General features: G+C 38.8%; 1 protein-coding gene across 1 annotated transcript in view; it reads left to right on the top strand.

The window, feature by feature from the left end:
• ANKFN1 (ankyrin repeat and fibronectin type III domain containing 1) overlaps positions 1-14791 on the top strand; it is a 396769-nt gene that overhangs the window by 128111 nt on the left and 253867 nt on the right. Inside the window, exon 5 of the mRNA XM_075216743.1 lies at positions 565-678. Coding sequence (XP_075072844.1) covers positions 565-678 — 114 coding nt within the window. The remainder of the gene's footprint in view (positions 1-564; positions 679-14791) is intronic.

Here is a 14791-nt window from a genome sequence, read left to right as displayed (position 1 = left end):
CACTAATGCCTGCAGTCTGATATGGCGCTGGTGCAAAAGCATCTTTTGGAGGTCACATGTTAAATTTACTCTTGTTTAGTGCAAGTTTGGGTCAATAGAGTTTCCTTTAAAATCAGTATATTTTATTTATTTAGTTACAAAGTTTTGTTATCTTTTTAAAAGGAAATATTGTCAGTTGTATTTTTGCAGTACCATATACAATGCACAATTTATTGGGCTTAGATCCTAGCAACTTTATAGTTTAGGGGGTTACTCTCTATGACATAGTTATTGTATATAGTATCTAGACAATGATTCCAGGCTGGCTAGGCCTTGTGTGAAATCTTGATTTCAATGACTCCTATTTACTGAGAGGTGTCCTATGACATAGAATCATCTTAGCTAATATAAGCTTTAAACCTTTATTTGCCAAGTATTAACGGCTCACCCTATCAATCACATGTTGCAACTTTGTTTGAGAGACTGAAAGGCGAAGAAGACGTGTGCCTGTTTTTCAACTCCTCCTGTTTAGTTAAGATTTACGGAGCTGAGTTCTGAAGTCTCCTGTCTTTTTTTTTTTTCCAGGAGTCCCCGAGGTGCCGACCAATGTCTGTCTCATGATAACAAGCAGCACATCACTCACTGTCACCTTCCAGGAGCCTCTGAGTGTTAACTCAGCTGTTGTGACCAAATACAAAGGTATGGTAAAAGTGTTCCCAGAGATTAGTATGCGTCTTTCCTTTGTATTTTATTTGCTCAGCGTGGGTATCTTTTTTGCCCCCTCAAAGACCATTTTTGAACCAGAGACAGGAATATATTTGCATTATATGAAATCTTCAGTTCAACCATGTGTTTGTTCCTTATAAGATCAAAAACAGGGATTTTTTGTATGTTTTTTACTTTTTGTGCAAATTAAGGGTAAAAGGTGATCATAAAAATGACGGAACTTCTGGTTTGTATTACACCTGTCACAGTGTGTTACATTTCAGCACACATGGTACTACCGCTCATTGACAATAAGTCACAAATTTTCTCTATCAGAGTACATAATTATTAAATACATCTGGCCCACTTTCTGTAAATATAGAGTGCGCCAAGGAGAAACTGACTTTTCTATTTGATTTAAACTGAAAACAGTTTTATGTATTAAAACCTATTGATTGAGGCATCTGTTCATACATTTGATAAATAAATGTAGCACCTTGTACAATAGGGAGGCATTGTGTAAGAGATTTCTAACAGGCTTGAGTTTTATAAAGTTAGTTCAGTCTATTCTACTCTTGTCTCAGGCTCTGTGGGGTTTAAGTGTAAAAAGGCCCTGCCGTTTAATAACCTGTTTTGGTGTGTGAGGGGAAACAGGTGTAGTAGCGCAGTAAATATACAGATGTGGAAAAGATGAGTGGCAGACAATCTCACATTGGATTCATACTATATTTACTTACTCCTCCAGCACATCACTTGGTTGTAGATGCAAGTATAAGTCCCACTGTCTATCATCCCAAACTTTTACTTTCTCGATCACCTGATCTCTCTCTGTAGGTGGTAATGCTATTTTTTTTATTGACCCTCTATTTGGGTATGCCATGTATGCGGTCTCACAGTCAAACCAGCAGTCTCCATCTTGGAGCATTATCTGTCTAAACATTCCTGCCATTAAACCTGTTGTCCACAAGTCTCTGCACAGGACTCACTGAAATTCTTCTTCTGAGATCTCAGCAGCTGCTTGCTGGGCTGGGGGGCAGGGGGGGATCTACTCCTTGGGCCGGTCCCATAGTGGGCTACCTTGGGCTGTGTAACTGAGCCACCTGCATTTTCTTCCGCTCAAAGGGAATGGTGCCATCTGCTTGTTAGGCCGCAATTTACGCTTATGTTAAGGCCTGCTAAACCTAAATTAGGCTTATAATATATTCAGTGAATGATGCATGTGTTTGATGGTTTCATAGTTCATCATCATCATCACCATTTTTTTATATAGTGCCACTGATTCCGCAGCGCTGTACAGAGAACTCATTCACATCAGTCCCTGCCCCATTGGAGCTTACAGTCTAAATTCCCTAACACACACACACACACACACACACACACACACACACACACACACACACACACAGGCAGAGAGAGAGACAGACTAGGGGCAATTTTGATAGCAGACAATTAACCTATTAGTATGTTTTTGAAGTGTGGGAGGAAACCAGAGCACCCGGAGGAAACCCACGCAAACATGGGGAGAATATACAAACTCCACACAGATAAGGCCATGGACGGGAATTGAACTCATGATCCCAGCGCTGTGAGGCAGAAGTGCTAACCACTTAGCCACCCTGTTGAAAAAAGTTTTTTTCAACACCATAAATTTCAATATTCCTTTCCTGAATTTAGTGCAGTTCATTCATTTTAGCAAGGTCCCTATCTACAACTATGGGGATCCCTGCTGGTTGGTTGAATAAAATAAATGGCTTGGTTCCGGGAGTAGGGTCTCTATCAAAGGACTAAAGTGGTCTAAGTGGTAGAATTTCAAAACATGTATGTTTCAGTGGTGCACTCAAGTACTGTGCCAGTTCACCATGTGCATTAAAACCATCCATAAGGCAAACATGTCTATATCATCATGTCTGTAGCCTAAGAGCAGCCTTTTACAGTCTTTTAATCATCATAGGTACAAGCAGCTGTTGTGATCTTGTTCCCTGCATGAAATGATTATCCCTTGGAGATAGATGCATTGCCTACTCCATGTTATGACTAATAGGAGTGTGAGAGAGACCCTGCCAATCCTGGCACATCTCATCTATATTCTCTGCCGCAGAGGACTAATATTAAGGGAAATCATCACTCTAGGGTTTTCTGTCATTGGAATTTATTCTATGCATAGTACAAGGGATGGAATAAATTCAATTTTTGTATTCAATTCAAGCAAAATAAAACTGAGAACGTAGCCTTTTAACTGTGTATCTTAAAATAATGCGACCAACATAACACATTCTCAGTGACAAAATGGGTGTTAGCTCAGTTAATGAAAATATAATGTAGCCAAAAGGTAATAAGAGGAGGGTGGATGAGTTATTTGACTCGCAAATTATTCAACATTTTGTTTTATTAACATATATTAAAAAACTGTGGTTTTGTCGAGTTCTCCTTTCCTGTGCACATATGCGATTATTTGCTAATAATAACCATAACTGGGAATCCTTATGCATTTCATAAGTATTTATATTTCTACTAGAAACTCCAGATATTTTTCTGTTATAGGCACATCTCATATTAAGTCTGCACATTCCTCTCTTTGTGAGATTGCGATCACTTATATGGATTAGCGTCAAGATGGAGATGTCTGCCGCAATGGTAGAGTTTTCTGATGGGAGGAATGATAATGGTGTACCTAGCTAGGTACATGCTAGGCACAGGAATGTCCATTGTGTTGCACTGACATGATTTTGTATTGATAAGATATTTAAATACATTTTGGGGTACAGAGTGAGCATGTTGGGACTAAAAAGAATAAATTAGGACTTTTGGGACTTTTAGAACTGGTGCTCTTCCTTGTACGTCTTGTGCAGTGGGTGCTGCGGTACTACTTGTCACTCAAAAATAGATTAGGTATTATTGTGGAACTACAAGTCCCAACAAGCCCTGGCAGTTTAGAACTACTAACGTCAATATGTCCATGGCTGCCAGAGTATACTGGAGCTTGCAGAATAACAAGGACCAGCATTTCAAACAGCCGGAGCCTACTGTAACATATAGTTCCACAACAGTACCTAATAGTAAAATAAAAAACACACACAGATTGTTAAAGTATTTAAACAAAATAACACCACCAAAAGCCCTGCTTTACCTCTTTAGTAATTTCATAAATACATAACAACTAACGTCACAAGTCGCTCTGATTAGCTGTATTGACATCTATATCAATTCAGCCTTGTGCTGATTTTGCTTTTACAGGGGACCCCACACTTGTTGTCTACTTGCTTTCATGGTAATCAGACCATGCTATAATAAAGGTGATGGGTGATGTGATATCCTGATAGGTGATATCCTAAAAGGATATGCAGTCAAGTCTAACTAGTAGTTCATACTCCTACTGTACTCAGCTTGCATTTGCCCACCCTTAATCATCCGCTCCAGCTGCTTGCAAGTGCAAGTTATGTTTAACTGAACATCCAGCTGTCATGTACTGGACATGTGCACTGCTGCAAAGCGTAATTTTGTGGCTTGTGGTTGGACTTGGACCAACTCGAAATTAGAACCTATGTATCTTGTGATGGTTCACAATATACTGTTCAAGATCTCCTTTTCCAACAAAAACACCCATACTGTTTTCTGTAATTCAGTCCACACAGAGCCCTCTTCAGTTACTAGCTCCTAGATTAATACACATCACATTCTCAACATGGTGATTTATCTGTAAAATATTATGAAAACATTATGTTGCTTGTATTTCTAAGTGTTGTTAGAGGTATGTACAGTATGAGTCCAAAGAAAGGATCTAATAAATATAAAAAGTGACTGTAAAACAGGTAGGTAATACATTCTATAAAATAACACATAAAACAATGAATAAAGCACTCACTATCCACTAATAACACTGTAATCTAGGCAGTCCTGATACTGCTCCCACAAACAAAGCGTTTTAATAATTGTAGTCGAGCAATCTAATTGGCAAATATATCACTGAGCAATTTGTACAGGGGGAACAAATGCAATATGATATTATATGTATGTTTGTAAAATAATTTTGTTTATTTGGATCTGAAAATTTTGAGCATTCACAGAAAATTGATCACTGGTGTAATAGTTTTCAATATATCTCCGCTTAATTATTCTTGTTCAGTCAGCCCATACACAAATAACTATTAAAGTGTTTTCAAGCAACAAACAATTAGATTGCATTGATTGCTTTTGTGCCACACATGTAATAATAGTTTTATTATTTCATAAAGTATGACATTTCATTAAACATGATCACATCACGAGTTAAGTGTTTTGCATTTGTGATCAAATTTTGGGTTTGGTGCTAAAAGAATGCACTATATAGTTATCATCTTCATTAGTGGTTTCCTGTTTTTTTCTGTAGGTAAATCATTTTATTAAAAACAGTGTATGAGGTATTCTTTAAAATTTACATATTTATACTTTTTATAAATACTGTGATTAATAATATGCTTTTTATACGTCCCAAGTGTGTAACTTTATTGTTGAATATACCAACTAATTTCATGTGTTGTTTAATTTGCATAATTGATCATTTTGCCTTATATTTTGCATGTTTCAACTTTTATCGGATGGCTTGATAATTCTAGTCAAACTGGTTGCCACCAATCTGTAACATTTAACTAGCTATAGTAAACTTTATCTTCAAAGTTATTTTTTTTACAAATATTTTGCCATGGAATCTTCCTTCCTATAATGAGATTCAACAGTTCAACCTGGAGAAAAATATTGTTTAACATTGTTAAAATGTCATACTGACTTTGTATTCAACTTTTCTACAGTTTGTCAGCAATTGAATAAACTGCAGAGTTGTTGCAAGGTGATATTGGCAGGATTAGTCTTGTTGAGGCATTGCATATAACAGATATGTTTAAAATATGACAATTAGGGGCATATTCAATTGTTTAGTTTCCCCGCGGCGTTAAAAGTATTACCGTTATTACAGTAATACGGAGCCGAAATCCAGCGTGAAAAGTACCGTAATGACTGTAATAGTGCGCGCGCCACGTTACTTTAGGCAGTAACGCCAACAATTGAATATGCCCCTTAATATATTTGAAATAAGACAAGTATATTTGAAACATTCTGACACTTAGGTGCTTATATAATAACAAGTTAACCCGTGCATGATACTCATGCATTCTAGTCAAATCAAGCTACTTAAGGTGTTAAAAAGGTTCTTGTCATGCATTTGGGCCTAGCCCAGGCCTCCTCGGGGGAAGAGCGTTACTTCCCGATGCAAGCGGCCTTTTTTAACGTGGTTTTGTCCACATGTCACCACCTCATCCATTTTCTCCATCACCTCATCCTTCATCTTTATCGCCACATCTATCCAGATGTCTATCCAGACACAGGGATCTCTCTCAGCGGTCCTGAGTATTACACTCCTCTCGCTCTGTCACCCCTGGCAACCACCAACCACTCCCAACTGTAACTTCTCCTTCAAGAAATATATATATATTTTTTTAAAATCTTTATAAACACTTTTAACAATTAACAAATTAAAAACATCTTAGTATACCAAATTTCAGCCCTTTCTGAGTTTTTTTCCCCACACACACTAAGAATTTAGTAGGTCAGTGTATAACTCCGCCCAGCAGGTGGAGCTGCAGCTTGGTTTTTTTTCCACACACACACAGACTAACACACGCCACTAGGCTTTTATATATTAGATTACCGGGTTTTTGCCCCTTAAATTATCATCTGTCATCATAATGATGACAGACGACCTTTCGGGGCAATTTACTAATACAGTCATGTCGGGACACTGCATCGGATAGGAGGCTGCCGTAGCGATGACTTTTTGCTACTGAAGATTTCGGGTTCTGACCTGAAAATTTTACTGCGCATGAGCAACCTTGGTGAGTTGCCATTTGCGGAAAACCATGCAGGGGAGAGCAACAGCGCTGCTGGAGAGGGATCCGAACATTCATCTCCTGCATTGTTCCCCCTCATATGATTCAATGGCTAACATGTTAGGCTTTTATTAAATTAACTAAATGCCTAAATCATGCATAAAAAGCAAGTTCCGCATGGTTTAGAGCAACTTAAATAGGCCCCATAATATGTTGCAAGCTTATATCTGTGCAGGATGCAGGTGGCATGCAAAAAGAGGAAAATAAGTGGTCACCTTAAAAAAAGCTGACTTTTAATAATCTCTGCAAGGAACACACAAAAAATATGAGCAGTTTGTGCAAGTTCTAGTGTTTGACTGTTCTGTCCTAGCCGCAATGACATCAGTGCTGTATACAGGTAGCAGTGTAGTGTTAAACCTTCAAAAAAACTCAACAGTCACTGCCTTATTATGGACACAGTCCTCGACTTCACGATACTAATTTAATTGGGGTATTTCCTGGAATAAAAAAGAGAAGTTGCTTCAGAATGGAAAAGTAGCAGTCAACTATAATCCATAACACTGAATAGTTTAAAACCTACTGTATTCACCATTGAAATTGAATCCGTTACAACTGCTTAAATAATGTAATCTACAAATCTACATAGGGGCTGTAATTCATTTAGTTTCAGTTTGTCACCATCAACCTCTGATGTATTAACTACCGAATTTCTGCAGTTAAATGTGGCAATAAGGCTTATTCCTTTCTAGATTTATATTTAAATATATCATAACACCTATCTGCCAAGTAAACGTTTGCAAACGTGTGATGATATCCATTCACCACTAAATACATCTTCATCAATATAGACTTGATTTCTGTGTATATATTACCGAAGGTGAATAGGGGAAGATGTCCCCGTAGCCCGTGAAGAGGGCAAAGAAGAGAAGCTCAGAAAACTTACCTGGTCCAGGATCCAGCATAGGTGAGTGTTTCAGAGGTTCTGCTCTGAGCTGGCGACAGCGAATAATTGCTGTTCGTAGGCCGGGAGGGTAATCAATCAGGGCTCACCTATGTTCGTTTGAATTTTTGCCGTCATTGTGCGCTCGGTGCCATTTGCAGTCCATGGGCTGAGCCAGAAAGCAAAGGACATCACCAGAGACCGGCAAGCAAGACGACCAGAGTTGTAAGCAGAAATCTGCGGAAGTCGGCAGAGCACCCCTTCTGTGAAGAACAGAAGAAGAGTCTGCTGCAGAACCTTGAGGATGGTGGCAGTTGCGAAGACAGCAGTGGGAACGCCGGAACCATCCCTGCCATTAAAGGCAAGTTTTGCCTTTAATCACATTGCCACTTTCAATTTAGCCAGCAACATCGCTTAATATTGGCGATTTGTGACAATCGTACTTTAATACATTTAACCTCCAGGTCTTTAACATAGTACCTTGTACACAATACAGTATCAAATATCAATTGCAAGTGGTGTCATTTGCATCATCTGCAAATAATTGTGCTATACTATCATTTTAATCATATCAATGGGGTGGGGTAATTGCTGTACTATCTGGTGTGCCAACAATACTTCAGTGGTCAACAGGACAAGCTTTTTGTCGCAGTAAATTGTGCTCCATGTTTAGAGTAATTCTTATTCCCTTATAATCTGTCACCTTGATTACTGTAACCTCCCTCTCTCTGGCCTTCCCAACTCCCGTCTTGCATCTCTCAAGTCTATCCTAAAAGCTTCTACCTGCCTTATTTTCTCTCCTTCCACTCCATCTTTGCTGTCCCTCTCTGCCAGTCATTACATTTGCTCCCTGTGGCTCCACAGAATTACATTTAAACTTCATACCATCAACTACTAAGCTCTCAACCAATCCCCTCCCTACATCTCCAAATTTATCTCTACCCTCACTGCTTGTCACCTCCTCTGCTCTGCTAATGACCACTGTTACACTGATTACCTCTTCCTACTCTTGCCTCCGGGACTTCTCCCCAGCTGTGGAATGATATACCATGCCCTATCAGGTTAGCCTATACTCTCCAAGGCTTCAAGGGTGCCCTTAAAACTCATTTGTTTATTGAAGCCTATCAAACCCTCCTCCTAATTCCTTTGACATGGTTATTACATTCACTCCCCCACTCGGTACCACCCTATTTGTTTCCTCCCCTTCATTTTAGAATATAAGCTCTCTCAAGCAGGGCCCTCTTTCCTCGTGTTCTCCTTCTACTATTCCATCACCCTCTTTATCATTAGGCCCGCATCCCAGCTCTGTTTTCTTGAACCCAGTCCTACAACACATTGGACACTAACATCACTGTCACTCACTGTCCCTTAAATAAATTGATATGTATTACCAAGGTATCTGTGTGCAATTAGTTTAATCAGTCGTTGTATTATTTTGTTTTTCATGTATTATGTATTATTCATGTATTATGTATCATTGCTGTCTGTTTATTGTATACTACTGTAAAAGTCATGTACAGTGCTGCGGACCTTTTGTTGCGCCATATAAATAAAAGATAATAATAATAATAATTATGGGCCTGATTCATTAAGGATCTTAAATGAAGAGGATTCTTATTTCAGTCTCCTGGACAAAACCATGTTACAATGCAAGGGGTGCAAATTAGTATTCTGTTTTGCACATAAGTTAAATACTGACTGTTTTTTCATGTAGCACACAATTACTTGATAGCTTATTTGTACACTGAAATTTAAAGTTGATATTTGTGTGCTACATGAAAAAACAGTCAGTATTTAACTTATGTGCAAAACAGAATACTAATTTGTACCCCTTGCATTGTAACATGGTTTTGTCCAGGAGACTGAAAGAAGATACCTCTTCATTTAAGATCCTTAATGAACCAGGCCCTATGTTATTAAATAGGGGAAAATGTCTTAAAAATTATAACACACGTATACATTCATTGCTACTTTCTTTTTCTATTTTTATAAGACAATGTACATATTTTCAAAATACTGTGCATTGGAGTCCTTGCTGTTTATCTTTGTTGGTTGCCTTGGTGGTTGATCTGTTTATGTTTTCCCTATCTGCTGTGAATTGATGTTTCCATCAATCAGTGCTCAAGCTTCTTGTTTGGTTTGAGAACAGTGATTTCACTGCTACAGACGCCCACATGCTGGTTGAGGATTTCTTTCATCACTCTTCTTGCAAAACTATCTCAACTATTTAAGAAAATTTATTGGGATTATCCAAAGTGTGGGTAGTACAATGTATAGTATGTTCACCGAAAGCTATTACAGAGCTCCTGCAAAGCCATGCAATATCACATAGCTGTTGTGTGATGCTGTGGGACAGACTTATCTACATTTTTTCATAGAAAATGGGCATAATGAACACATTGCAGTATTAGTGGGTTTCAAATTTGGGAATTACAATACTGTTTATAAGTAATTTTGAATATTTGAGCTTTATGGGCCCCATTTACAGTTAGGAGCAAAGCAAAAAAGCAGAGCAAATTTCCTCCTAGTCAAAGCATGTTACAATGCAATATGTGCAAATTTGCATGCAAGGAAAACACTGGCTGCTCATCCATGTAGCACACAAATACTGGTCAGATTTATTTTTATACTGCAAGTTATAGGTAAGCTAGGACCAGAGGTGTAACATGCAGCCACTGGATGCTGAGCAAGTGCATGCTACGGTACCATCCTAAGATAGGGTGTTGCCAGCATGTGGGGTGTAGGAATAGGGGTGTGGCCTTTACTTGGGGGTAAGATGAAGTGGAAAAAGAAACAGAATGGACAGTGATGGGCCTTCTGGGCGAACGCCTTTGTATGTGACAATGAAAGAGTGTTTGTCTATTATGTGTCTGGGTGGTTACTAGTGTAACCTACGGTACTCCAGAAATTTTGTAACTACCAGTCCCAGCTTACCCAATGACAAGTCTAAAATTTTAAAGCCTCTTACTTTACCAAAAAAAGACATGCCACGAGAACTGCATTTAAAAAAAATATTTATTGATTATTTCTGTTTTTAGTAAAGTTATTTAGTTTAGTTTTTTCAAAAGAATATTTCTGGCGCAGTTAAACGCTGCTGAGCTGCCCCAGTGAATGTATTAACTGTGGATTTGGGTTTTCATTTCCATCAAAGTGAAAAAATAAAATAAGAATAGATAATATTTAAAAACCTTTATTCATTAAAAAATGTTTTATTTAAGGAATAAAGCATTTTACATGATTAAATGATTTTAATAGGTTATCTAACTGACTATGAAACGGCTGTACAAAAACCTCCATGACACTAGTATAATTTACTGGCTAAACCCAGCAAATCAGCCAGCATGTCTTCATAGACTTCAGCAGAAGAGTAGGAGGAAGGTAAGGTGTGAAGAAGGGAGAGGTGGAAGAAGGGGGAGGTGAATGAATGTGTAGGGCAAGAGGAAATGTGGGTTGTGAGGGGCACAGTGGAAAAGTGAGTGGTGGGGCGAATGGTAGAAGAAGGTGGGGTATATATAAGGTAAGAGGGGTGATTGGAGATGGACAGACAACCACAATACAAAGGTAGAGACACACAGACACAGTGGGTGAATAACAAAGAGATACAGATAGTGGGACAGAGGTGCAGATAGAAAGTTACACAGACAGGCACACAAACAACGAGAAGAGACATGAACATAAACACAAAGGTGGTCAGAGACACATATGGGGCACACAGGTACACATACAGAAAGGCAAGCACAAAGGTAGAGACGGGGTGATAGAAAGATACACAATGGGGGGGAAGGGAGGAATACAGACAGCTGTGACAATGAGGACACCAGGGGATGGAGCAGAGGAGCTTAGGACACAAGCACGTAGTGGAGGAGGAGCAGAGATCAGGGGGCACATGTGGGTAAACAGAGAGGCTGTATGTAGCCTCTGTGTGTAAATATTCAGAAAGTAGCCAATAACGTAGGTGGTCTCGCTATCATCCCCAGCATGGTGATTATGCAAATGACATGACATCATCATTTCTGCAACATCCTTTTGGTCTACTAGAAATAATTTTGAAAAAAAAAATGGTATCCATAGTATAATGGTCCAATCCGCCCCTTCCGGCCCACCACCTGCCACTGACCCCCAGGAGCACCTGCTCCACCCACTCCATCCACGCAATGCCGCTGACTAGAACATGCCCCCCTCCCAACTCTACATCTATCCCCTGATCTTAAATTCCCCCCCCCCCTGCATTGTTACATGATTTGCCAAGGTGAAGATTTGCTCCTTTTTTGCTTTGCTACTACCTCTAATTGAGGTTTATAATCTCCACATTACAATTAAACAAGCACTATGCTGCATGTTCTCCACTCTTGTGGAATGTCTGCTTTGGTACATACTGTCCTTCATTTTATTTTTCTTTATCCTTATAGTAATTTGTCACAAGGGATGCTAAGATGAGGGTGGATACCAAGTATCTGGGGCTGCCTTGGGGGTTTACGGTGGTAGACTATAATGAGGAAGGATGGAGTGGTAGCCCAGGACACACCCATGGCTCTGGTCTCATCAAAACCACATTATGGATGGGGGAGGGAAAAGGTAATTGCATAGGCCAATAAGTCCCTATTAGTCAGCACAGTAACACCACCACTAGACTGCGCATGCAGCCTAAGGGGTAGGTTGCGAGTTTTCTCTTGGTGGCTTTATCTCCTACAGACAGAGAGGCAGCCACTTGGTGAGCTGAACTAATTTTCAGGAATGAATTGATCAACCACTTTCTCATAATGTAGTTTGGTTCAAATTACAAAATTACTGTCTCCATTTTGTGTACGTGACATGTACATTGTAAATGTATCAGATAAATTATATATATTTGTAACAGTAATAATTTAACTGAAAGATGGATTTTATGCTTATTTATTCTCACACCAGCATCTCCATTAGCCTTGAAATTGTCTATATTCTACTATAAAGAGGTTTTCCACCACCAGTTAAGCATACTGCATTGTACTAGAAAATAGAAAGGTGCGCCAAAATAAAACTAACAAAAATTGCATTCTGCATTGGTTTGTATGTGCCATCCTATAACTATTACTAAAAACATGTCTTCCTTCTACGCCCTCCCAACCTCCACACATTCTCTAAAGCCTTTATATCTATCATGCAGAGTTCTTTTTTATTACATTTCGGCATAATGACACATGCTTTAAATGCAATTGTGTACACAGAGCAATTTTGTGTCCTGTCAAAGGGTAACACAAATATGCAATTTAGCTTGATAATATTAATAATTTAGAGAAAAATGGAAAATAGGACAGAAATTTAACTAGGGTACACTATTCTCATCCATTACACAGTTCACACAAGACAACTCTCTGCCCACCTGAACAACATTGCTGTTTGACTGGATCAAATAGCGCACTAAACACTTATTACCTTTGCAATCTGTCTAGACCAATATGCAATATATAGCACTTAACCTCATGTGTTAAACTCCAATGTGCAATAGATTGTAAGCTTGCGAGCAGAACCCTCATACCTCTATACCTTTCTGTAATACCTAGTATTGTTTAATTTCTTTCAAAGGACCACAAGAAAAACTTGAGGTAGTCCCTAGGCGCCTGTTTGTTGTAATAATGAAAGGTATATGTTAGAGACCGTAAGTATTTAATTAGGTCCATACAAGAACACAAGGGTTAAATGGAGATGTATGCTCCATCTTCCAATATCATGGTACTGGTTAAAATATATGATAATACATGCAGCAGGTAAGCTGACATGAAAAGTTCTGATTCTGGAAACGAACACAATCCGCTCGCTTTATAGTGATGGTACAAAGTATAAAGTGATTTGCAGAAATCTTGCTGATATAAAAGGTTCTGTTTATGAACACAATTTACTCACTTAAACGTGATAGTCCAGGTTGATAGTACAAGTAATAAAGTTCAGCCCGATGGTGTACATCGTTTGAAGCAGGTCCCGAAGGATAATGATCAATTGCAGTATCACACGCTGTTAGTAATATTCCCCGAACTGATCGCACAATAAAAAGTCAATAAGATGGATGCAAGTCATTGAATATCAAAGGTGTACAAAGCTCCGGTGTATCACAAGAGGGTAAAGAAGGTGAACTTACCCCGCTCCTGGAGGACCCGCTCTGCAGATGCCTGTTCCAGGAGGCCGCTGTGTGGTTCTCCGTCCATGTTGCTCGGCATCCAGCTGTCAAGTGAAAGTACGTGATCCGCGCATGCGCATGCAGTAGTGTGTATCCGGTCTGTACAGACGTGCAGCTGATGTGGCAATACAAAAGTGTAGATGATAGTTGATGTTGGTAAATCCGTTTGGAATTCGTAACCTACGCGTTTCGCCCAATAATAGGCTTCCTCACTATAAAGCGAGCGGATTGTGTTCGTTTCCAGAATCAGAACTTTTAATGTCAGCTTACCTGCTGCATGTATTATCATATATTTTAACCAGTACCATGATATTGGAAGATGGAGCATACATCTCCATTTAACCCTTGTGTTCTTGTATGGACCTAATTAAATACTTATGGTCTCTAACATATACCTTTCATTATTACAACAAACAGGGGCGTAGGGACTACCTCAAGTCTTTTCTTGTGGTCCTTTGATATCTAACCAGGGGGAGGGGTCCCCCCTTTACACTGTCCCCGTTTTCGGCAGCCACCTCCTACTCAACTGGGTATTAGCGCAGATATAATCCTTTTGTCCACTGTTTAATTTCTTTGTTTGTTCCCAATTATAAAGCGGCACGGAGTATGCTGGTGCTATATAACTAAATGTTGATGAAGATAAGGCAATGCATTTGTATTTAGTAAAAACCTTTTCACGAGGGCATGTGAAAGCCTTTAAGTCAACCACTTTAACTTCCTCAGGGAACACAGGACCTGCATGGTAGATTTCTCATCTCCCTATCCTATATATTTGTATATGTGAGTGATATATGATAAGATATTTATCTCACTGCAAGATACTTTACATATCATGCTTGTGCTATAAATGCATTATCATATAGAGATTATTATTATTATCTTTTATTTATAAGGCACCGTTAGGGTTTTGCAGTACATAGGGGGTTAGAACATACAACAAAATTACAAAATAACCTAAGTATAAAAGTAACAAAATGAAATATATAAAACAAAAAAATTACATAATCACATTAAAGCCCTCAAAATTACATAAGGAAAAGAACTAGGAGAGAGGGCACTGCTTACGTTCTAGAAATTAGGTTCTTACGCCTAAAGATGTCACTTATTATGGGATTTCAGGACCTACTCCCCTAAATTTGAAAAATTGGCTGTCAGAGA

The sequence above is a fragment of the Mixophyes fleayi genome, chromosome 6 (assembly GCF_038048845.1).
Source record: "Mixophyes fleayi isolate aMixFle1 chromosome 6, aMixFle1.hap1, whole genome shotgun sequence".
In the NCBI taxonomy this organism is placed as follows: domain Eukaryota; kingdom Metazoa; phylum Chordata; class Amphibia; order Anura; family Limnodynastidae; genus Mixophyes; species Mixophyes fleayi.
The sequence above is the reverse complement of the archived record's forward strand: the minus strand, read 5'-3'. Positions and strand labels throughout refer to the sequence as shown.